Source organism: Equus przewalskii, chromosome 4 (assembly GCF_037783145.1).
Source record: "Equus przewalskii isolate Varuska chromosome 4, EquPr2, whole genome shotgun sequence".
NCBI classification, from domain to species: domain Eukaryota; kingdom Metazoa; phylum Chordata; class Mammalia; order Perissodactyla; family Equidae; genus Equus; species Equus przewalskii.
The window spans coordinates 28,120,331-28,147,272 of NC_091834.1; the positions used below are offsets into that span (position 1 = coordinate 28,120,331).

Below are 26,942 nucleotides of genomic sequence, written 5' to 3' on the forward strand. Positions count from 1 at the left end.
GCATTTCCTATGTTGTGTACAAGTTGATTCTATATCAAATAGAAATGCCATCCACCTCATGTTAGAGATAACTAGCTCTGAGATGGGCCATTTTGCCGGAATAGGAAAAGAAACTAAATTTGAATTCCTATTTTTGCAAAAATCACAATTTGTCACATTTTATAGCTTCTAATAAAAAGAAAGTATCTGGTAAACCGGCCTCAGTCTACTTATTCAATAGTATTCCCTTCTTTATTTCAAAAGTTCAACTTTCTCTTAAAAATCCACAGCTTCCACATCAGTTCTGCCTTTTTGCATCAGCCTGAAATGCCATCCTCCTTGTTCACTCTTTATTGAAGTCCTAGCCATCCTTCAAGGCCCAGATGGGATCCCACTTCTGCCAAGAAATATTCTTCAAATATTCCAGTTCATACTCTTTACTTTCTTCATTTCAATAATTAATTTGCTTAAAATTCCAAAGTATATGTTAAGAATTATTCTTCTAAATAGAAAATACAAAAGTGTAAAACATATCAGCATGATTTTAAATATTTCAGTGGCCAAAAAAATTCCTTTTCATCATTAAATTTTATTTTTAGTGTTATGTGTTCCTATATAATCTTCATTTTCTAACAGTGTTTATACATAATCCTCCTTTGAGAATGACCAATTTCCAGTTCATAGACAAAGGCTAATAAATGTCATAAGGAGGTCAACTACAAAGGGATGACACGAACCCCACCAAACATTTTTGCATAACCATGTCACAGAGTATAAAGAACTTCCAGTTTCTTTACTGGGATTTATAATTTGATTACATTGGTAACTGAAAAGATTTTATGAAGGAGGAAATTGTAAATCACCATCTGATGGGCTTTTTGAAAGGTTGCTTCATGTACTAATCTTACCAAACAAAGATGCTGATCTGGAATTCATACAAAGTATAGTAGCACTTAAAAAGTATTCTTTCACAACAAAAAAATAATATCAACCTAAAAATGATTAAATTTATGGATAACATATTTGTGAATAATTTTGGAGGTATCTGGGAACAGGCTATTTATGGCTCTCCTAGGCTAGAGAAATTGCAATGAAGTAAATAATTGTTATAAATTATGCATGGAGTGCTGTGGGGGGTAAGTGAACAGTGGCAAAGAAATATCATGTCTAAACTGAGTCTTAAAAATGAGCAGACCTTAACGGTAAGCAGAACAGGAAGAGAGGATGGAGACAAAAAGAAGAACATTCTAGGAAGTAGAAGCAACGTACAAAGGCCTGGAGGCAAGAAAAAGCTTGACAGGTGTCCAGAATGTCATGGAATTCAGTACCACTGGAGGTTGGAACTCAAAAAAAAAAATATAACAAGAAAGACGGGGAAAAGTAAACTAGCTTCAGATCACAAAAAGCCTAGTGTATCATACTGAGCAGTGTTCTCTAAAAAGCCATGTGTCTCCCTCCATTAAAGAGTTATTTTGGGGAGCGAAGTGAGTAAGATTTGCATTTTTAATGATCACTCGGCTTGTAGTATGAAAAGAAGATGGGACTGACAGTAAGATATCAGTTAGGAGTCTAACGCAAAAAAGCAGATGGACCATAAAAACATTAGTGGCGTCAGGCAGATATAAACTGTCAGAGAAACAATGAAGATGGAGTGTTCTTTGGCCTTGACCACCTGACTCAACACCACTCTTAGAGTCACTCTTCCTCCACATCAAAATCCCAAAACAGTGTAAGCAGCTCATAAACTAGTAATACAGGAAAAGAGCATTTGATGAAGTTAACCCTATAACAAGAACAGAACAGAGAAGTTCGGTAAAAAATACGTTTTTTAAAGTTTAATTTTAATGATGCATATTTTTTAACACAAAGTCTTCTGCAGAATTATTTTTCTAGCGCTTACTGTTTGATTTGCAAAGAGTTATGAAAAAGATTATTCTGAAAAATCACATGCCCCTTTTTTTAATTCACAGGACTTTCTACAAATACCCATAGAGACTGGGAAATCTACAAAATGACAGTAAATTAAAGTTACAAAATTAAGCAGTCACAGCTATGATGGTATTTTAATTCTGCCATTCTGTTATGGTGACCATTCCAGATTCTTTTTAAATAAAATTGTAAGACATTTAAAAAGTATCCTGTTTACTTTAGCTGTTAGTTTCTTGAGAAGAAAGATTGTGTTTTATTTCTTCATATTAAAGAATTTCAAATTAACCCTTTATTTACTATTATTAAATAAATTATAACATTTATGAAGAAAATCAGCAATGACATTTATTGGTCTACATCCTCCTTGAAAGCCAAAAGCATATATTTTATATATTCTATTTTAAAATTGTCTTAAATATGTGTTTAACTTCTTCCAAATACTGACATTTTAGAGAGAGCCCATAAAATGTATATTTATAATTTAAAAAATACTTGAAAAGAATTTCTACAGCGAATGCAAGTTTTATCATTTCTAACTAGCTAGTTCCCTAAAGGTAACAAATATGTGAACTATTGTTAAGAAAATTAAGCAAGAGTACACAATAGCAGAAATAGTCTTTGAATTTAGGACTGTCTCACTCCAGAGCTCACGTCCTTTTCCAGGACACTACATGCTGTTACTATGCTTATGACCCACATTCAAGATTGGAGAGAATAGACGAGGGTTTTCCTTAACTTCAACAGATAAACCACACGTGAAATAAAGGAAAAAGCTGGCTTCGAGTCTATGCGAAAAACCCTTAGAGGGGCTGACAGCAATCTCAATGTAAAACAATAGGTTGGCATATTTGACAAATAAGCTGCTGTCAACTCAGGTAGCTTTAATAAATAAAAGTCACCAATTAATAGCAGCACAATGCAGGGAACAAGGCAGGATCTCTTGAGTACTGATTCTGGTGCTCTATTTTAAGGAGGACATTGACAGAGAGGAGCATGATCAGAACACTAACAGCACAGTCAGGATAACCGTGGCATGACAACTCTCTCTAAACATTTGGAGATCTGTCAAGACGTATGCCCTGCTGGCATTAGAGGAAAGAACTAAGACTAAAAAGTGGATGCTATACTTAAATCAGATTTGGGATTAGGTAGGTAAATACCTTCTTCTCCTTTTGAATGTTAGGACATTCAAAATGGAATGGACTTTCTTATCGGGTAGTGATTTCTCTTTCCACAAGAATGCACAGATTCAAGATGATAAATGTGTCTGACCACCTGTCTGGACACCACGAACATGATTAAATCACCAAAATTCTTACCTTCAATAAAATTCTCTGACTTGGGCAAAATTCCATAAGCTTTCCTAAACTCCAGTCTTTTTCTCATTAGTGATTCTGGTTGATTATTTGGTTAGAACTGGATATATAAAATGCTAAGTGCATAACATTGGTCTTAATTGTGTAACTGTAATGACTGCTTTTTCCACATTCCAGCAGTTATTCCTCCTTCTCCCTCCCTCCTTTTCTTCTCTTCCTTCCCTTTCTCTCTCATCCCGCCCTCCCTCCCTCCCTCCCATTTCTCTCTCTCCTTCCTCTCACTCCACTCTTGCTTTTGCGCCCTCAATTCTGCCCTCCTTCCCTCGCCTTCTCTCTTTGACTTGCTTTCTATCACTTAGCATTTAGGCACTATTCTAAATCCATTTAAATGTTCTTTCATTTGATCCTTACCACAATCAATGACATAGGTGCTATTTATTATCCACCTTTGTGAGTCAGAGAAAGGTTAATAACGTGTCCAAGACCACACTAATAAATTTGTTTCTGTTACATTTGCTTTCCAAAAGGTGCTTAATAGTGAAAAAATAACAATGTGCAAAATGAACCAGTTTGTTTGCCTTGAGCAGCCAGGTATATGAGAATCATAGCCAGATGAGGTAAATATTTTTGAAAAACATCATTTACCTATTTTTTTAAAAGTTCAGCAGAAGGAAAGATGGTAAAACTAAATGAAACGATAAAGTTAGGAATGGACCCACCCAAAATTATTTAGATACCAAAGTAAGCCAATCCCAGCTGTTATTCTTTACTCTGGCTGCCATCCTCAGCAAGAGCAGCATGGGGGAGAGCAGGCAACAGGCTGCAGTAGCAGCTGGGCCTATTTGTTAAGAGGGAAAAAAATAGTGAAGACAAAGGGAAATTTCAGTGGCTAGCAGTGTGAATGGAAACTTGGAGCCTGGCTGGGGGAGCTTCAGAGTGAAACGTAGCACTGCTGTCAGCAACAAATTTTCAGTATTCCACAAGCCATTCACAGAAAGAGCGCTCCCTACAGTAGTGCCTTTGCTGGTGAGAGTTTTATTCCAGCAACAGAAAGACTTACCAGTGAGGAATTTTGCATAAATTTTCTTCTATTACCAGTATCCTGGACATTCAAAAATAAAGCAATACCAAGGTCTGTTCTAACTATGCAGTGGGTATAAATTAGCAGATTAAAAGGACAAATAGCATTCTAATCTAAGAAAATACATTGCTGTTATTATATCTTCACTAATAAAGAAATGTAAATGCCCAGTAAACATAATTATATATTCCAAAACATAACTGCATATAATAAAATCCTAGAATTCTACTTATTTTTATGTCCCCTGAGATCAATATTAGAACAGGCATCTAATGTGTTTCTGAGTGATTACTGCTTTATTTGCATGTAGACGTTCTCATTGGGATCAATTTCCTAATTTTATTTTTCATTTTTATTCTTGTCCAATTTTATTGATTTTAAGTCTTAGAGACTTCTCTTTTTTCCTCCAGATATGAAAAATTCTTCTGCAATCCTAAAATATGTCAGACTTCAGTTTAGGCATACACATTTTGGAGCAAGTAAAAAACATCTGGCCAAAAAATCTGCCAAAAACAGTGCCCAGTACATAACTTTTGTCTTATTTCTGAGAAATATAATGACAAAGATGCAATTACATTCCTTTAATTTTAAGCATAATTGACAACTGAAATATTTTTCTTCCTTCTATGGTTATCTAAATATTATTACAAGGAAATTTTGCTTTGGGAAATTACTAGGAAATCAAAGCATATTAATGTTTTGAAGTTTAAATATAGTAACTTCACAGAGCTATCACAATATAGTAATAAAACTGATATTTTTTGATGGCTCATAATATTCATTCCAGTATTTCATAGTGCTGTCTTCTCTTTGCTCTTTCTTCAGTCTGCCAAATGAAAAGGAAGTATCTTGTGCTCTCTTATTAACAGGAAGGTGCAATTATATGGATAATTGAGTACACCAACAACTAAAATTATAACATTTGACTTTGAAAAATGATTTTCCTTCTTTTTAATTTAAATTTTAAACATGAGTAGTATAGTTATTCTAAGACTACACCACATGGTTAATTCAAGTTTATGCAGACCCTTAACCTGCCAGAAAGCCCCATATTCTAGTACCCATTCTAAACTACTATAAAGTATCTGTCAGGTAACACTCATCTGACCAGAAATATATGTAACATTCATGCATTGTGACAATGTCAACTTGAAATTTGTTTTCTCTCTCCTTTTTTTTTCTTTAGATAAGGAAAAATAAGCTATATCGGTTTCATTACTAACAGGTAGAATTATTTCAACCAAAATCATTTTTATTTTCCACTACTTTTCCCAACATTTTCTTGAAAAAATATATTATTTTTCCCTTGCTCATAATGATTGAAATGACCCTATTTTCTACAAGTTTATTTTGACAACTTGACTTTAGTTTCCAAAAATAAAATAATCAAGTGCTTCCCATTTCCATATTTATTTACTCCTTATAGTAGTAAGGGACAGTGATAAATGTGTGCTTTCTCCAGAATTAACTTCACTTTTGACATTTCTGTTTATGTCCACTAATTTCCTCTTTCATGTTAGGTGTATTATATTTGACTAATTAGCATGGTGCTAAAAAGAAAAAAACCCTCAAGGGTACAACATTTCAAAATATAGTGTCAATTTTTCTAAGGCTTATAGATAATAAAATCTTAATAAGATAGAATTTTCACTGATTCTTTCTCAATTGAGTTGGGAAATAAATTGAAAATGCCTTGCATAAACTAACTCTAATTATAAAACTTGTAACCATTGTTTATTCTTCCCCCATGCTATTACTTACAGCTATGCTTTTAAAATGATAAATCCAGAACACAAAGGCAACATAGTTAAATTATTCATAAAACAACCTTCACACAGGGATAAACTGATAAAAACAAAAAACACTCTTACTTTGGTCATTTAGGGCATTCCTCAAAAATGAAGGTGTTGGGTAAGTTATGTTTTCTTAGTCCTGTCTTTGCTTTCTGCTTTGTCATGAACTCCATGCATTAGTTCTTTCTCTCTTTCTTCACAGTTCATCACTAGAAATGAATGGGATGCTACATTGAACACTGGGAGTTCACAACTGGCAAATGGGAAGAAAAGGTGATTGAAATGTGAAACTGATCACGTAATGGCCCAGATGAATTCAAACCATACTGTGCCAGAGCCTCAAATCGTATCTTGCAATAATATATGGGTGTTTTCTGAATATTTTAAAGAAGTTCTGGATTTCTCTTCAGAGCTTCTGTAATAGAACATATGAAGCCAAGCTAGGGCCTAACAATTTGGAGCTGGGACAGAAGAGAAGCATTCTCATCCTTTTTCTGGACTTCTGAATGCTTCTCCAAGCCCCATCATTTCCTTTTCTGCCATCTTTATTAGGAACCTATCTGTATGCAGTATCTAACAAAAGAATTAAGATTAGTAATACTAATGTGAATAGACATAACAAGTATCACATGTGCCTTCACATGTAGTAGTTCTTATGCAATGAGCCCCAATATTGCACCTTTTACTTAACTGAATATTCATGAACTGCCTTCTGATGTGACAACAAAAGGACCTCTCAAATCCCTGTTTGGGGAGACACTGCTTTGGGAGTTATCCCTGGTGTTCTCCATTGCTTGTGCAAATAATAAACCTTTTTTCACCTACTTCTGCCTTGGTTGTGCTTTTCACCTCCACACTCACCAAGAGACAAACCCATTAAGTTAGGTTACAAATGCAATAGACAAAATAAATTTATTAAGTAGCTACAGTTTGTTAGATTCTGAGGATTCAGAGAATAAAATGCAATATATTTGCCTTCAAAAATTTCAAAATCTACTTCTGAATTTGTATTAATCATATATTACTCATAGCAAGAAAAAATCAGAATTCTTTAAAGTCATATAAAAATGGGAGCGATCTAATTTAGTATGAACAAAGAGCATTAGTGATACTACCATGAGTAGTAAACCTATGAACACAGTAGAATTCAGTCAATTAGCTATCCTAGGGCACCTGTGTTTCTAGGAGGCTACAGTGCCTTATATGCAGTGGGATGGCAGTGGGAGCATGGCAGGAACGGTGGCAAGACAGATTAAGACACGGAAACAATTTGCTCACTGCTTCTTGCTCAGGCTCTTGCTATTCATCCCCAAGGCTGAGCTCTGGTTCTTTCATTCCCAACTCCGTGCTTCCATAGCACTTTGTATTATCCTTTAGTACTGAAAAAAACATCCTGCTTTATCATGACTTGTCTCTTTTTTACAACTAGGCCTTAGGCTTACTGGGAACAAGATTTGGGTAGAGGTGCTGCATGTGTGTTTTAATAAACTTCTTATTTTAGAATAGTTATAGATTTACAGAAAAGTTGTAACGATAGTACAGAGAGTTCCTATATACACACACCTAGCTTCCCCTATTATTAAAAGCTTACACTAGTATGGTACATTTGTCACAGTTAACAAACCAATATTGATACACTATTATTAACTAAAACCCACACTTTATTCAGATTTCCTTAGTTTTTACCTAATACCCTTTAACCGTGCCAAGATCCCATCCAGGACACACATTACATTTAGGAAGCTGTTTTTTATTCTTAAATCTCCAGCATGACGTTCCGTATCTGAAGCTTTGCAGAAGCTTAACAAATAGTCATAGAAAAAGTGAATGACTGAATGAACAAATATTTCTAAAAAAGATGCAGAAGCTTTTGAATCCCTGAAGGGAAAGATCAGGATGGATAACAAAGCAAGGAAGTGGACCTAATTTCATTAGGCCAAGAAAACTTTCCATGGAGAGTAAGGGAGTTCTGGAATCCTACAAAATGCTTTTCCACAATTGACCAATACTAGATGTTTTCTCATCTGAACTCAATGATGACATGATGTGTCACAATTTATACTATTAATAGTCATTAAAAACAGATTTAAGTTATATGTTAAAATATTAACAATAACTACATATATATCTTATCTAATAGAAAAATAATATGTAGAGAATGGTATAATAGTTAAATATTTATAAATTTACTTATCAAGACCAATACTGTCATTTGGAAACTTGAATAAATGATACCGTTAACCTGAGTGAGGGACCTGAAGGGGAAAATAGTTAAAAAGGTAACACGACAGTGAGGTTTCTTTGTAGCATCATCCCAAACACTCGGCCCAGTGTTTCTCATGCTCTAATGATTAAAAATCACCTGCAGGCATGTTAAAACACAGATTCCTGAGCATCACAACTATTGACTGAGTGGTCCTGATTTAGCAGCTCCCGGGGCAGGCTGATGCTGCCAGCTTCAGACACTTTGCACAGCTTTGGTTCAACCCCAGTGTCTATCTCCTCTCTGTCCCTAGTTTGGAAGAGGAGCAGAGAAAATCATAAGTAACATCATCTCTTCTGCAATGAAATTCAACCGAGCTTTCCCTCAGGTGAACTATTTAACAGTAGCTCTAGCTCGTAAAAAAATAAAATAAGCCTTTATAATTTTGTCATTTTGACCTAACATGGAAAATAACTAAAAAAAGCTTTGTTTTGTTTTGTTTTTATTCAGTAGATACTAAACACTCAGGCTTTAATTACAGGCTTTAGGAATGATCTGAATAAATTATTTTATTCTGTCCATAAGGGTCTTACTAAAAAAATATTCCTTGCCCTCAAAGATCTTAAAATGTATTTAATAACAATTACATAAATTAGAGAATATTATAAGCCATCATAACACAGTATCATAGATCTCCATGGTACATTTAAATTTTCTACAACAATCATATGAGATAGAAAACCACTGTCCATTAGTCTCTTTATACTTATGAGGAAAGTAACCTTCAGAAGTTCAATGATTTAGCAAGAATAATGCATCGTCAAGTAGGTTATACGGTAGATTCAAACCCAGGATTTTAAGATTGTAAGTCTATACTCTTTCCACTAAAATTTGCCGTCTCCTAATAAAACTTTCAGAAGTGTTTCAGAGAAATTAGACACGTTGGGAGGTCTGGTAAGTAGAAGAACAGAGTCCTACATTTTTAGAATTGGGAAGGATCTCAGAAGTCGCATGATCCATAACACACTTTTTGACTCAGGGTTAGGAAAAAAGCACTCAGGAGGAGTGAACAGCTACACGCAAGGCTGTCAGCACATTTCCTCTTTCGCTTTAGTTCCACAATGTGTCTTGGGCTTTGAATTTAAAGCCCTGCTCAGTTTCCATCATTTCCTGGGAGAGAATTGCTCAGGAGGGAAAGGGTCAGTATCCCTAGCTAGCCTCTCTCTTTCCCTCTTTTATTCCCGTTTTCCTTGCTGCTGTTCTTTTCTGGTTCTAGAGTTAGTCTGGCCACCAATAACCACCACCAAGAGTTATCCTTGGGGATGGTGCTCCTCTGCTCTATCCTGTGAATAAAACCCCCTTTTTATTCTAGTTTCCATGAACTAAAACTCAGAGAAAAAGAACTCAAACTGCATAGAAATATCTAGGTTTCCATAAATAATAGTCTAACTTACATTTAACTCATTTTTAGCCAGAGTGGCTGGAGGCACTACTCTGCTTTTCAGAACCCTAAATGCCTCTGCAGCTCCCTATAGCCCCATGGTGCCTCTGAGCATTGGCTTCCCACTAGCAAAATAGGCTAGACAAAGGGTACAAGTTGTCTGGGTGACTAAAAAGCTATTTATTTAATATTTCGCTGTTTCCTAAGTCATGAATTTCAACAAATTTTGAATGTCTAATGAATGAAATTAAACTTTTTTTCTTAATTCAAAGGTAATATTTTCTGTTCATTGAATTAGACAACAAGAGTGAAAGAAATATTGCAGGTAAACTGAGGACCAATAAATATATAACCCTCACTAAAAATATGTTTTCATTCTACTTTTGGCTTAAGATGGGTAAGAATTAAAAATATCTGGAAAAGAAGTATAGGAGGAGAAAAACAGAGAAGGAGGGTGGTAACAACACAGAGGGGAAGTCAAAGAATGAAATGATAAGAGAATAAAGGAAGGAGTTGTGGTGGTCAGCCAGGAATGACAAGTGCATCAAAAAGATTGAAAAAAAAAAAAACGAACATAGATTATAAGTGAGAGATATGGCTGACGCCTCTGGAGGATGTCTGGAGGCCCTGGTTGCTTCACTACAACGCAGCACCGGAGGAATGAAGCTGAATGGGCAGAGAAAGCCCTAGCCTTTCTTTGAATGGATGTTTTACCAAAGGAGCCATAAATAGTTGTTCAGGATTCCTTAGTTTCCTTGGTACTTCTTACCCTACCCCCTCATCAGACTCTCCTTTAAAAAACACCGCTCTAAATCATTTTGTTTTATTCATACACCCACTCAACGAGCATTGATTGTACACCTACTAAGCGTCAGAACGGCGCCCCACTCCAGATATCTTCCCTGTTTGTCCAGGGGAAGGTAGAGTGGAAAGCTTTCTTTCACATTCAAAGGAAACAACACATACTGGGCTGATAGCTGCTTGTAGGACACTGTTTAGTTTAACTTTTGACTGTGTGGTCTGGCCTTAGTGATATTAGCTCTATTGTGCTTTACAAAGCTGGGTCTACAATTATCTTTTTTAGTAATTTTTGTTTATGTTGTGGCTTTGGTCTGTTGTCTCCAAGGTGCCATCAGATAAAGTCCCAACTGTCCTTAAATTATTAACAAAATAATTCTACGGTAATTTACAAACATGAAAGACACCAATATCTCCTGTTTCTTCTAGTCATCTACTCCAATAAGAGCTTGATTTCATAAAAGAAAATCTTTGCTTTCAAATAAAAAACTGTGATGGTTAAGGGTCTTCCCTTATTTTAAATTGTAAGTTAATAATTAACTCATGATTGCTTCTAAAATAAAGAGTGGAACCAGAGTAGGCTAATTCTCTCTGAACCTCTTCTTATTCACTGAGTAATTTATGAAAAACTTCCTAAAGGTAAAGTATTTGCCACATTACTTCACATTATCCCATGTAATCCTTTCAGGATGCTGTAAGTTATATATTGCCTCACTTTAAAGATGAGAAAATTCATACTCAGAAAAGATAAATAACTTGCTCAGCTCATCCAGCCAGAAGCAGGATTCAGATTAGGTGTGTCACATCCAAAGTCTAGAGTTTTCAGGCCGTTTAAATTAGAATGTGAGAGTGTTTTGTAATACCTGGGCCTAAACTACTTCTCTATGTGCACTGTGCCAAGGTTATGAGCTAAGTCCTTGATCAGAGCACAGTGATGAGGGAAAGTTTAGTTACCAGAAATAGAAATGGAAATTCATTACTAAGCCCCAGAAATCAGGCAAGTCATGGATTTCTCTTTTCCTTTTCTATCCTAGTTGTGGAGGCAAGATTACCAAAGCAATGGGGCCACATAGTGAGAATATCCTGAACTAGCCATTAGAACTAAGGCAGGCTGAAAACTTCTCGAGTAATCAATTGCCTTGGGCACCACCAGGGCCATAAGAAGTCAAGTAATCAGTTCCACAGACATTTCTGTTCTTGAAATCACCCCTTTCTTTGACAGAAAATGTTCTCTCAACATCAGAGACCATAACATTTGGTTCAAATGTGGTATTAACATATCCTTTTCATTTATAGTGCAGACCTAGTGTTGTCATTATCATCCTTACCTTGAGTACAAAGAATAATGCTTGCATTAAGTCCAAAAAATAACGAATGACATTGATAGTTTCTCTTATGCTTCAAATTTAAAACCATACGGTGAAAAAATTCATTATTAAAATAACCATCATCCTTTGTATAATTTATATAATATTCCAAAGTGTCAGATGTTATGCTAGAGACTACTAACAAGACTTGGCCCTGTATATTAAAACCAGGAAAATCTAAATTTTCACTCTGCATCTTCTGGAAAATGTTTTAAGTGGTATAATTTCAGTTTTGTTTTATTTTAAATTCTCTGAGACTGAACTTACAAGACCACTTGAACACTGTGGTGGCTGTGTATGAAGGGGCATGCATGCATGCCAAGTGCAATTCCTGGATTCCTACAGACTAAATTCTTCTACCAAACTACAAAAGAGCTTTATACACAAAGATAAAGGAGTAAATCTTTGCACACTCTCCCACTAAGAACTCCCAATGATGATTCCGGTAGATATCTTTGATGAAATAAAACTGACTCAGCAGATTGTTAACAATAATTTTCACAAGCAACAACCAATTTGATGGTTTGGTGTTTTACTATGTGCTCATAGAACTGAGGCCATTAAGTGATCTCATCCCAGTCAGAAAGGGAGGCCTTCTCTATGAAATACTCTCAGGCTAAATGATAAACCTCACACGGACAGCAAAAGAACAACATGGCGACATAAATTTTCAAAAGAGTATTCCATTGTGACAACATGACTATTGCATCTATTTATCGGTAAATATTTTATGAAACTAAATTATTTTTCAGTCTAAAATTCACTCAGTTCGTGTATAAATTCCATTTACTGCTTTTTCTATCTATGACCTCCCCTCATCCTATTTCTTTATTAAAGGATAACTGTTTTCCCACTGTTATACTCAACATCAAGATAAAAACTGAATAATTCATAGAACCATTCATGGGCTTTTGTATACCCAGATGCACTTCTGCGATGCACGGCCAATATTTATCTATAACAAATATAAAAATACAAAGAATAGCGCTATCTAAAACCCTTACACAGACTTCCTCTACAGAATGCAAAGCAAAACATAATGTTATTCTTTTCATCCTACCCAATTTTTTTTTAATATAAGTTGTTTCTTAATAAATCCACCACTTAATTCTCACTGACTCTCCCTGACGCAGAGCTGGGCATGAAGGGTTGTGTTTACTCCTGGGTCCTATTTAACTACTTTCTTTTTTTTTTTTTTTTTGAGGAAGACTGGCCCTCAGCTAACATCCATGTCCATCTTCCTCTATCTTATATGTTGGATGCCTGCCACAGCGTGGCTTGCCAAGCAGCGCCATGTCCACACCCGGGATCTAAACCAGCAAACCTCGGGCCACCGAAGTGGAACTTGCACACTTAATCACTGCACCATCGGGCCAGCCCCACTACTTTCTTTTTGAATTATCCCTTATGACTAGTTTTCATTTATTAACCACTCAGGGATGTGTGACTAATGTCACTATTGATAATATCTAGTTACTGGCTGAGGAACCAAAGCTATGAGCTGGGTCAGGAAAAATTGGCTCAGTCACTGCCTCTTCTTTATTTGCTCTGGATATAAAATAAATACCACAGCCTCCAGAATGATCATTTAAAACTTTTATTTATCATTGTGCTTTTCTAGAATTCTATCGCAATTTTTTTCATAGAAATTAAAAACATTCTAAAACGTGCGGTAGAAAGTAAACATGTGTAATAAATAGACATATGCACACTTTTATAGCAAAAATATTGGCCATGGATCTTTGAAAATGCACAGCTGATGTAATCATCTTCTAAATTATAATAACTAGAGGTTAAAGGTCTATGAAATGGGATTTTGGGTGAATAAAATCTACAGGGATAAACCATACATTTCAGGCTAATTAAGATCAACTTCTTCTGTCTTCTATAGTATCATCTCAGCACTTATTGGTATCAAAACTCATGCCATTCCCAAGGGTTTTTCTCTTTGGGACATGCTTCGTTCCAATCTTCTCAATTTATAGCAGTCTTCAGGAAACATTAGCAACATAATTTTTAGGTGATAAAGTGATTTCGCAGATATTGTTGTTCCATTTGATCCACCTAAGAACCCAGTAAGATATACATAGAAAGCACCATTACTATTCTTCTTTTCAAATTAAGGAAACTGAGGCATCGACGATTACCATTAGTAGAAGTGGAAGGACAAGAGCTGGAGTAGAGACCTTTGACTTCAAATTGTGAGTTTTCTGAACTATGAGAAATCCATATTTAATTGGTTATAATATCCAAATACAGATAGACTAATTAGCACTCTCTATCCCACTTTCTATATGTATGGATATATATTCAATGCTCAAATCTACATTTATAATGTCAACATATTTTAGGAATGATCTTCTGCCATATCTATGCTTTTATTTAGCTGTCTCCTCACCAAATGTCCTAGGAGAACATCCTCTGCTTAAAGCAGCCATTTTCCTTGGCTTCTACAATTGTGTTGCTCCTTATTGCAACTTTGCACACCTACTCCATCTGCCAAGCTCCTTTGATTGAATTTCCAGGGCTTTCTACATGCATTGGGATTTCTTCTTTGACATGGGGCTTTGCTAATTTGTTGTTTTCTTCTTTGTGCTCCATTATCAAGAAGGTTGTTTTTGCCTTCCCTGTAACCTCATCAACGCAGGATGGTGAACGATAAGGAGAGAAGAGATATCAACAGACCGAAGTTGCTGAATCCACCAAGACTCTTCTCCCTTCATTCTCTCTTCCCTTAATTTCTGCAATGAGGGTCATAGCTATTTTCAAGAAAATCCTTGGGGTAGAATATTACAATTTTGTATTAATCACATTAATATTACCCTTTTTGGAGTATTGGCTATAAAGTTGGCTATAATTCATAACTATTCAAAAACTTCTAAATATTTGCCTGATATAATTAATCTCAACTCAAATCTTGAATGAAACTTATTACAACGCAGGACAGTATCTCGTCATTTTAATCTTTGCCAAATTTTTATTTGTTAACCCAATTTACCTTGTACTTGTAAAATACACTAAAAGATATATGCATTGCCTCGACAAGAGTAAATATCTCATCTTTTTATCCACTAGGCTTGTCTTAAGTTGACATACTTGCTCAATATTGGAGTAGACCAATAATCAGTAGGAAGAGGGAGGAATTCAATATTACCACACTGTGGGTTGCGAGCAGTGGGAAATAAGCTAGAAACGGCTCCATATCTGATACCAGGTTTCTACATTGTCCTCCTCCCTCTCTGCCTTTTCTCCCTTTTTGTCCTAACGGTCTTCTCCTCTCAAGCTCTGTTTAAGAACATGCCATTTCCAGAGATAGAGAAAGATGGAAGAAAGAGGAAAAGGGCAGTTCTTGGGCATTTTTTTCTGAACATATTTTTATGTAATTTAACTCAAGCTCTGTATATGACACTGAAACTTTCTTCTCTTCTTCAGGAAGAGGTACTAGGCTTATGGTCTCAAGTGTCATCCTGATAATGAAGGATATAAGAAAAATGTTTGTCCTTCTCCTACATGGCATAGAGCACTGCTATGAAATGAATCCCGGGACTAATCCAGTAGGCTGCCTCCAGGGAGCTTACTGGATTTCTCTGCTGGGGTCCAGCAGCAGTACAGAAGTGCTTTGTCACTTCTATCTAGTGCTTCTTCCTTTGAAGATCCATGTACTCATTTATAATGTTAATCACCTAATTCATCCACTGCTGAAAATTTACCATTACTGATATCATTTAAAATAGCAAAAGATTATACTCTGCAATACCCTACTCATAGTTTTTGGATTCCTCTAAATTGTCCATCGAATTCCAGAGTGTAGAGAGGTAAATGGACTGTTCATACGGTATTGATGGGACTGAATATTCTGCTCTGACAGTTCTGTGCTTTTCCCTTCCCTGAGGCACCTGTGGAATAGCAGGCACAATACTTCAGGTTGTATCTCTGGTGTGATCTTTTAGCTGACTTTGCTACCTAAAATCGCACAAATGAGAACATTCTATTTTCAGGTAACTCTAAAGTGTTTTCGTATAAAAGCACAATATTGCACATTTTCAGCTAGTGCCATTAAATCAAAAGGTTCAGAAAAGCCAAAGAGAAATCTTGTGTGAGTTTTCAGTCCCGTGTATACACAGATACCAGCAGTTCCACTCCCACACCATTTAACACAACCCATAAAATCAAGTACAGTTATTCCTTGGGTTAAGAGAGATGTAGTAAAGAGGAGCCTGCTAACAATATTGTACATAGCAATTAGTTGAATTAGAAAGTTGTGGTATGCTCTGACCAAATTACAAGCTTTCTAATGAAATATTAAAATGAAATATCTCTGAAAACATATTGATATTGAGCTATTGAAAAACAAGTACACTAAGAATGAGGTATAAAAGGTTAATATGAGGCATAGTAGAATGGCAGCTTGCCAAAACTGGTGGATTATCCACTTGTCTACATAAGATAAACAATTCATTTATTACAGTTTTTTTCTGAAATCCTTATTTATCTGTATTCTATCACAGCAAATCTTTACTTTTTGACAATTTGTTCATAATTTTTTAGAAATATGATTTTGATACATACCATGATACATCTTCCCAAATCAAATGATTTGTGCTAATGCTAGGAATTATATTTTAATACTTTACAAATTCAGTGCCAATGTGTTTCTTAAATTTATGTTATCTACTGGGGAGTGTTATAGGAAATCTATTTAAACTAAGAAAATATCCATAGAGTTTAGCTATTCTAAAAATGAGAAATTTCTATAGTCAAAATCAACTAAATAAAAAGACAAAAAAGATCAATTGTGTCATATAAAATTGAGGCTTCCCTTTTTGGTTTCTCCTTCGGGTAAAGATTACATCTATATTTTAAAAATACACGCTTCTGTTCTTTCTACGGTGGGAGACAATTTAAAAGCTTACACAATTGAAAAATGGTTCTTATGTAATTCTCGTATTGCATCTGTTCTGTCTCAATGGTTAGTGATAATAAACACTTCTTTCCTGAAAAATTTATTCCAAATTTCTTTCAAGTCAGCAAAATCACTATCTCAGAGTGTGGGTTTTATTTGTTTGTTTACAGGAACAAACCTGTTTACACCAAACCTATTCATGACTGACTTTTACTGTCCTGATGCAAAAGCTATCTTCTGATCATTTATTTATGACTAAATGCTGCTTTAGAAGACATAGTCGCAGAATAAAATATTTAAGCAGTCTCTGATAGACCTTCAGTTAAGCAATATGAGCTTAGATTAGAAAGAATAGATGCTAATGAATAGTATCTAACACTTTAATCAATATGAATCAGTTTACAAGGATTGCTAATAAACTCTGAATTTTTTTGCTACACACACAAAAATTTCTAATAACTAGTTCAACTAGAAAGCTCATTTATATCAGTTGTCAGTCATTTTAATCACATGGTAATGATCTTGTTATCCTGGGCAAAGAATCATTTTGCTTCTCAGGAATTTTCTTTTCTCTTCCTGGAATCCCCATTATGAACAACACAAAACAAAAAACCAATTGCACCTGTATTTCTAAAGCCCTTGCCCAACATCCTCGTTTCCCACAATGCATAAATTAGTATTTAAATACCCACTTCCAACTTAGTGGACTCAACCCCTCAAAGCTATTTACAACCTGCTTCCCAGCCTCTTCTGTTGAGACTGCTAGTGAGAGAACTTCTCATTAGTAAAACCAAATATTTACAAGACGAAAATAACATCTCTAAGTTGGCATGTGATTTTGCACTATTTTCAGATGTGGTAAGTGTGACATATTAATTAGAGGTACTTAGAATCTTAGGTCAGTTCTGCAATAATTTTTTTCAGGTGCATTTTAAGAGTCTGTGAAGATCAATTCAGGTTAAATGACTTTATTTTTTGACAAAAGGACCCCAAAAGGTGACCTACCTTTATGTGACAGGCGTAACCGGGGGTGAGTGGTATCAGCTGTGTGTCCTCCTGTCCAGAGCTCCAGTAAGTAACCCCACAGAAGCCAAGTGACAATGTGCCCAGCCGATGCCATGCTCCCGTGCTCCCGGTGCGAGCCCTCTGAACGATCCTCACTTGAAGGTGGGTTTGAGTTTTACTTAGGACTCCCCTCCAGGGGCAGCTTGCGAGAGGCTTTGTCAGAAATCGAACGCGTTGTCATCAGAAAGCACAGTTCCAAAGTGCCATTTGTCAGGCTTTATTTGGATATGTAAAATCTTTCTTTCCTCAGGACAGTTGTTTGTAAGCCGGGAGCAAGAGGACATTCCAAGGAATGAGTCTTCAGAGGCACGTCCTGTCTAAAGCTCTCTTCAGTAGCTGTGCCCGTAGATTCAGGAAGAAACTGTGGTTTTCTTTAGTCACTTCTGCAAGCGGTTCATTCAGAAAAAAACCCCACGAGCACTCCCACTACCTTCCCCGAGAGCTCTTCTCTTGCGGCTCGTCGAAGCCTCTCAGAAGTCAGGCTCTTGCACTGACTTGCCGAACAGCTAAGTGTAATTCACCTTTCGCCTTTCTAATGAAAAACGAGAAGTGCCATTCCCTCTAGGAGTTGCAGGATCCACCCAGCAGGGACGCCGTTCTGTCAGCGAGCTGTGTTTACAGGGAAAGTTCAGGCAGGGTTGAGCAGCGAATTGCTGTTTCTAGGAAGTGTTTCTGGTCCACGTGCCCTGCTCCCACCCGCCCTCGCAGCGTCACCGGCCCCGCGCCGCTCAGCGCCAGGGGAGCAGTCGGCGTTTTGATGGGAAAGGGGGAATCAGGCGAGAGAGTGATACGTCATAGGCTGATTAAGAATATATAACAGAAGAGATTGCAGTGTCAGGAAGGGCTTCTAAATGCTCACTCACCAAGATTAACTCTTGAATAAATAAAAATTTAATTTAAATAATGTGTCACTGTCCAGTACCCAAATCAATTTTTTTCAGAGGTTCTACTGAAATTGGTTTTTTTTTCCTCAGCGTTTATGGTTTTTTATATTGATTACATCTTAGAAATGTTATTTTCGACTCTTGTAAGGAAAGTGTGTTTCAAGAGACTAAAAAATAATGTCATCTGTGATTATTTCATAGATGTGTTTGAAATAAATTATTTTCTTAGGCAAATTCTTCAAATCAATTAAAAGTAAAATTCTTTTTTTTTAAAGCAAGTCATAAATTTAACCTTGAATTTAAGAATAATTAAATTTTGAGGTAATTTTATCCTAAATAAGGTAACTATGGTAAAGTTGAGATTCTCTATCCAACAGATCCCAGGAAAGCAGATATTAGAAAACTCAGGATGTGAAATACATTAGGATTCAACTGCTGTACACTTTCAGAGTTTATTTTCCAAGACACTATGTTTGTGTAAATAAACTTAACATAATAGTTCAACTTTACAATCTACTTTCAATCAATGTTGAAAATTAAACCAAACACACTTTAGCTGTTGGCATGGTAATGAATGGTATTATTTTAAGATACCAATAAACTTGAATAGATATTTGATTTGATAGTTGAGAGTTAAATGGTAAACAAACGATTTCAGCTATGATAACTTTTTCTTATTCTGTATTTTAAGCAGTAGTGATTAAGGACACTTCTTGAGAATTATGTTTTTCAAATCACGTAATTATAACAAAAAGATAACACAGGTTATTCTGATATTTTGCATTATATACAAGCAAATGTAGCCAGGGATTCTCTTTCCATTTTGCTAAGCACGATGTGTTCTATTACAAGTAGAAAATATTTAACAAAATGTAAATGTCACTGGATATTATAAATAATTAGATTTCCAAGGTCCATAAAAGATAGCAAACTCTAAACATCATTTAACAGTGAAACAACATAAAGTATTTACAGACTTTTAACCTGGGGTGGTCTCTGTAGGTGCTTGCATATTTCAAAAGTCAGCATGATGAGCTACAGACCTAAAGTTTGCTTAAATGTGATACACTATACTTTTGGAATCCTCTCTTACTTTTTTCCAGAATTTAAGTAACTAGAAAGTAAATAGCAGCTTTTATATGTGTTATCTAGTGGAAGGATTCCAGGAAAAATAAATGTGGTACATGTAACTTTTATTACAAATATATGACTATTCTCATACAACTGAAATTCTGCTTAAGATTGTGCAGGGCCTGTCCTAACTCTGCTATGGAACTGAGGCAACGTGAGACATTACAACCACTTCATTAGGATACAAAATTCACACCATTAAATGTCGATGGAGGAATAAATGTTATGAATGCCAGTTACATACAGACAAGCTACATACCAAGATTTGTCTTCAGTTTTACATTGCATACTTCAGATTAGGTTAGGGTATTTTGAAGTACGTACCAGAATAACGAGTTCCTTTGGGCTCAAAATGCGCCTTGGTTTATCCTTCAGTCATCAATGTCATTGCTTATTCCCTTTAACTCCTCTCTGTGTCCTTCTACCATTTTCTCTAGCCTATGGAAAACATACAGATGATGCCCAAAAAAGACTGTTAAAAATATTAAACATTCAGAACTAACCACTGCCTCAGCTACCCCCATGTGGCTTTTGCCCACTAGCAATGGAATAAAGAGTCTTTGAGACCAAATCAGTCATTCACATCATAAAATAAAACAAAAGAACCCTCAGGAGCAGGGCCACCACATAATTTATCATCCAAAAAAGTTTTATTTTTTGAGAGAAAAGCAGGTTTCTATTAATAATCACATACAGGGGCCGGCCCCATGGCCAAGTGGTTAAGTTTGCAAGCTTCAGTGGTCCAGGGTTTCTCCGGTTCGGATCCTGGGCACGGACATGGCACCGCTCATCAGGCCATGTTGAGGCAGCGTCCCAACAAGCCACAACTAGAAGGACATACAACTAAAATATGCAGCTATGCACTGGAGGGATTGGGGGAGAAAAAGCAGAAAAAAAAAAGAAGATTGGCAACAGTTGCTAGCTCAGGTGCCAATCTTTAAAAAAAATCACATACAAAACAAAAATATTATAGACAAATCAGGACATCAAAGTCACCCTACTTGGAAGAAATTTCTAAGTACCCTCGGGAAACATGGACATGGAAAAATCAAAACCAAAACAAAACTGACTTTCCACCAATAGTAAATGAAGGGCTTTAGTGAATTGAAGAGTTTTGGGACTAGCAACAATATCTGTTAATATTATATTTGATTTGAAAAGAGCTAAACTGCCAGCTTGAAAAATGTTAGACAACATGGAAAACTGGTAAAAAGGGAAACGGCAATTCTGAAGGTATTGCCTGCCAGGTCTAGTGTCTCATTCCAAAACCTTAGCCCTTTGTTGCTAGTATCACCACGTGGTCATGAGAATAAAAAGGGGATTTGAGTACCCATCAGGGGTTCCAGGCTCCCCCATGGTGGGTTCTTGCACTGGTTCCCCAGTTTTAATAGCAGAAGAGCAAATGGTCTCTGAAACAATCTTTCCCAGTGTGTCATCTGAGACTATCTGCTGCTGAATCCCGTGGGGTACTTGTTAAAAGAGCAAATTCCTAGCCCCACCTCATATTCCCTGTGTGCCTGAAGTTGTATGTACTAAAATTTGGGTTTTACAGTGGTTCCTTTAGGTCAGTGTTATTAAAACATCAGACATGTTTGCCACTTTCACTATTTTTATCATAATAGCATAGTATCTACAATTAAAATTTAGCTTAAATTTATATAAAATGAAACCATTTCCTCATAGGCTTGGTGTGCTACTTAAATTTTTAAATACATGTGAAAACAAACAAAAATTGTAAAAGTTTATCTCTGCACCATGTAAAATTCTCTCACATACTGACTTACTGATACCCTCAAGAATATCTGAATATCCGTTCTTTCTTTCCTTCCTACCCAGATAAATGGGAGATATATCTGGGGGACTATGCTTCCCAGTCCCTTGACAGTTCTGTCAAGCCTTTTGACAATTTCTGACCAAATAAATGTGAGCAGAAGTGATGTGTGTCACATCTGGGCTGAGGCAGTGAAATACGCCTAAGCAATTCTGTCTGCAGCAAAGAAGGAGGCCTTATGTTGAAATGGTGAAACTACAAAATTGAAGCATCTTGTATTACTGCATCACCACGTTGGGGATAGTTGCCCTGGAAAGTTACCCAGACCCACATGGACTTTATACGAACAGGAACTAAACATGTGTTATGTTAAGCTATTTGGTTTATTTGTTACCACAGCATAACGTAGCCTCTCCTAACTAACTGCACACACTTTACCTACTGTGCTTTGGGAAACATGCTCTTGAACAAACATATAGCATCAATAAGTCACTAATGCTGCATTCCTTCCTGTCGCTGAACTTACTTCAGCAGAAGTTACTAATAGAGCCAGCGAGAGATGTGCATACATGGGGGCTAAGGAACAGGCAAGTGATTCCCTATGTCACTTTTAGAATGGAATGCGATATGCCTTTAGCTTTTCCAGTTGGACACTGGACACAAAAATGATGTCATAAACACTATTTATAAGTGAACAAATAGTGCTGCATCTTGAGAACATTATGATTAAAACCATTAATAAATAAAATATCACAATAGCAATGATGGAGATCCTTTTTAGAACTCAGGATGAACTTTCTCTACAGTGGTCATGGCATTTCAGGTTCACCAATCCTTCTTCTACTCCTGCTGGCCTATCTGGAGCATCTCAAATGCCCCACCAACATGGCCTGCTATTGCTGCCGCTGTCGCCATCACTACTACTGGGTTTTACAGGCCAAGATTACTGATGCATTTATTGGTCAGTCAATTCAGATGCCTTATAGCACAGAATCTGTGAGGGTGCCAGAAGTTTGGATTGATGACTAGTTCCCACATTCAGTGATTCAAGAAGATGAGGAAAATAGATAATTAAATCACTCCTGATTTGTGCGTTACTGAGAGTAGCCCAGAGAATGGTATCCCATTAATCAGTACCATCCAAGACGCAATCCAGTCACCTGCCTGAGAGAGGTTCGGCTCATGCCATTCTGATGTCATCATTTAGACAGCTAACAATTCAATAAATTGGCCTTTTATTTTTCCATTTTGACCATCTATTCTAAAAGAAAAGGTAAAATTTGAGTAAAATTTATGTTTCAGAGAATTTTGAATTCTTTGTTTCTGACTTACACTAGGCTTAAATTTCTTCTAGGTCCTTGACAGTAAAGAAAAGCAGAAGAAACATTTTGAGCCAGATATCAGCTTTAATTGATTTTAATCAAAGAGCAGTGATGTTTCTCATGCCCTTTTTATGGTAAAATGAAATTATTATGTGTGTCATTAATTCTGAAAATCCTTTAATTTGTTGATCCTGAGAGGTTTCTCTACACTCTTCCTTATGGGTTACAGAGAATTCCTAAAAAAGGCAGAGCTCCAATTGATTGCTTTCAAAAATCAAACAGAAATTTTCATAATATATTATAATTTATTTGTTTATATGTCTGCTGTAACATATAATTGCAAGTTATTGGTGGCAACAATGGTGAATTGTTCATAATACATGACTAGTATCCTCCACAGCTAACACTGTACTTCAAGCCAGTTGCTTTTTAATGGAATAAAAATAATGATTACTATAATAATAATAATAATAATAATAATGTTAATTTGTTGTTTTCTATATGGTAGGCACCGTGTAAGGCACATTCATACATAATCCAATTTAACCCAAACAACAGCCGTATGCAATAGGAACTATTTTTAATCCCATTTACACATAAGAAGAATCTGGGTCACAGATGTTAGGTCTCTTGCCTGAGGTGAAATACCGGCTTGCGACAGAACTGCCATTTCAAACCCAGGCTGCAAGGCTTGTGTTCCAATAATTACACTTGTCTACTCAGAGAATATTATTTAAATGACAGTTCATAATGACTCTTCCAAATTACTACACTAACAGGAACTTATCTTTAATAAATTTTAATAATGAACTGCATGTAGTTTTAATATAAAGGCCTCTCAAGGCAGTTGGTGCTTCAATCAACAGCAGCCTCTATGACTGAACTCAACAGATAAAACTCTCCATCTGATGTTGCATCAGATGGCAGACCACACTCTGTTCATTCCATTTCAGGTTATAGTGTTCAGCTGCACAAATTTTAGTGATTTGTTCAGTTGGCTAAATACTGGCCCTTGTAGGCTGTTAGGTTTGACTAGAGTCTGCTTTGCTTGGTAATCAGGCACAACACTGGAACTAAATACAGTAAGCAAAATTATTAAGGAACAAATTTCTAAGAGAACTAAGCAACAAGGTTTTTTTCTATTAGTGGCCTTTATTCCATATGGAAAATCACAGTAGCTGTGCAACAAATAGGTATGTTAAGAAAAATTGTCAAGTAATGGTTATTCTAATTTGTAGAAATATACGTATGTATATATGCACACACATGCACACATTTCTAGTTACAGTTACAGGAGAAGAAAGAAATTTCCAAAAAAGGATTTAAGGGTAATAAATCACTTACAAATAGTACTTATGTTTATATTATTTAGTCCAAAAGATTCAAACATTTTCAAACAATGTTACTGCTAATGTATCTAAACGAAAGACAACATTTTATACTTAGCCCACTTAAGGAACAGACTCAGTATGAGACCAATAATAAATGTCATAAACTGCAGTTATCCATCAGGGCGGGCCCTGTGGCTGAGTGGTTAATTTTGCACGCTCTGCTTCAGTAGCCCCCGGTTTCACTGGTTCAGATCCTGGGCATAGACATAGCACTGCTCATCAGGCCATGCTGAGGTGGCGTCCCACATAGCAAAACCAGAAGGACCTACAACTAGAATATATGACTATGTACTGGGAGGCTTTGGGGAGAAAAAGAAAGAAAAAAAAGAAGATTGTCAACAGATGTTAGCTCAGGTGCCAATCTTTAACAAAAATTAAAAAAGAACTTATCCATCCACTGGCTTCTTTAACCTCATTCTAGAATTTAAGACCACCATTATTTTCTGTTTTCCTGTCAAGAAATGATTACGTTTTTCAAGGTCAGTTTCTGGGCTATTTACCTTTTTTTTTTGGTGAGGAAGATTGGCCCTGAGCTGACACCTGTTGCCAATCCTTCTATTTTTCACTTGAGGAAGAGTGGCCTTGAGCTAACATCTGTGCCCATCTTCTTCTACTTTGCATGTGAGTCACGACCACAACATGGCTGATGAGTGGTGTAGGTCAGCACCCAGGATCCGAACCCACGAACCCTGGCCTGCTGAAGTGGAGAACACTGAACTTAACCACTACACCACTGGACCAGCCCCAGTGGGTTTCTAACTTTTACAAAAGGAAGGAAGGGATAATTTAATGTAATTTTTTAAACTTTTCTTTATTTCAGGTCTTGAGTCATCTTTCATTCTCTCTATGATCTCTATTGCTTTTTAACTACCACTGCTAAAGCAAGACTAAACCAGTTGGCATAGAATAATTTATTTAATAAATATTTATTGTGTATGATATTTGCAAGGCACTCTATATGGCTTAAGATGTTTAGAGACCAAAACTTAGTTTCTTTCTGTTAATTACATGGATCATTTCTTTAGTTGTTCACTTTGTCTTGACAGAGGATGAATGGCCAATGTGTAAGCAAAAGTGAAGAAAACAATTGTGTCCCATTATGAAAGAAGAGGAAGTCTTTAGAAAAAGCCAGTGTAATTATCTATTAGTCAATTGGCAAGAAACACTCCAAATATTTTGTAATATTTTATAGTATCTTCAATTGTCATACAGTTGGCAGACAGATATAAAGTTGTCTACTTCACATAAAGCTGCCATCGACTCAATGAATATACCTGTTTCACATTAAAATAAATGGTAACAAACACTAACTTTAATGTTGTGAAGACTCTGAAAGAAAATAAGAATATTCAAAATAAATCATATTTTGCTATGAAAGTGAATTTTGGAGTTCAAAAGAATCACAATGACCAAAGAAAAAACTTGGCAGAAGTTCTCTGAAGCCTCTTTCCCCCCAAGGACTTCCTTTCCTTAACATCAATCCATATAACCATCCATGCGAGAGAGAAAGCAATACACAGAAGAAAAGAACGTGATGTTGAACCCGTTGGTGAGATCCCAAAGGTAAAACGAGAAATCTAAACTCATTATTTCATGTCACCTTTTCTTTAGCTTTACTATAATATCCACAAATTATTTGGCAAAACTATTATTGTGCATGAGCCAGATTTTTCATAAGGCAGGATTTCAGGTATAGTGCCTTTTTATTTGAATCTGTTGTTTCATTATTGGGATTATTTTTGATGGGCAGTGTGGGTGGTTATCTTTCGTTACCAGGTACTTCCGGTTTGTTGTGTCCCAGTGCATAACGCTAGCACCATGTGGAGGCCAAGACTGGTACTGCATGTCTCCAATTGTGAAAGAAACCACGTTACAAGCCTATTCATGCTCACAACTTGTTTTTTATTACAAAATATAGAATGTGCTTTATCCAGTAATACTGTGATGCTTTATGTTCTCAGTATACTCACTCTTCATGGATGATAGAATGGGTCTTGCCAGCTAAGGGGAAAAGGATTTAAATTTTCCTTGTAGAAGATTTAGGACTTAAGAACATTAAAACTTCCATCCAAGAAATATTTTCTTAACAAAAGGCTTAGAATTTTGAAGAGATGACCATAAATGTATCAGAAACAAAGATAATAAATAGGACAGTCTGTCTTGTGAAAATGTGTTGATTAAAATTCAGCAAATTCAGTTGAAAATTTGATTGTTTGGAGAACTCTGAATTTAATTATCCTGACTTTATGACTATCGTGTCTTATAGCTAAAGCATCTCTAACATGATTATTACTGTGGGACAATGATATAATTGCATGTAAATATGTCCTCTTTATATAATCATATGTTTATAATAGATAATAAATAATGCAAAAATATGAACATAAAATATCAACTGCTCTAAACTTTACCCTCACTCCACTTGCTTGCCAAAAAGAAAAACAAAAACAAAATAAAACAGGGGCCAGCCCAGTGGTGCAGAGGTTAAATTTGCACATTCTGCTTCAGCGGCCCAGGGTTCGACAGTTAGGATCCTGAGTGTGGACCCAAGCACTGCTTGTCAAGCCA

The 26,942-nt window shown here is 36.0% G+C and overlaps 1 protein-coding gene across 2 annotated transcripts in view; it reads right to left on the reverse strand.

Moving 5' to 3' along the window:
- The window catches only part of SEMA3E (semaphorin 3E), a 254,984-nt gene extending 236,331 nt beyond the window's left edge, over positions 1–18,653 (reverse strand). The window contains exon 1 of one of the 2 annotated variants that reach the window (XM_070617313.1): positions 17,816–18,653. In XM_070617313.1, the coding sequence (XP_070473414.1) occupies positions 17,816–17,930 (115 nt within the window). In that variant the 5' untranslated portion in view covers positions 17,931–18,653. The remainder of the gene's footprint in view (positions 1–17,815) is intronic. The other variant, XM_070617314.1, reaches the window with a different exon arrangement.
- Between the last annotated feature and the right edge of the window lie 8,289 nt (positions 18,654–26,942).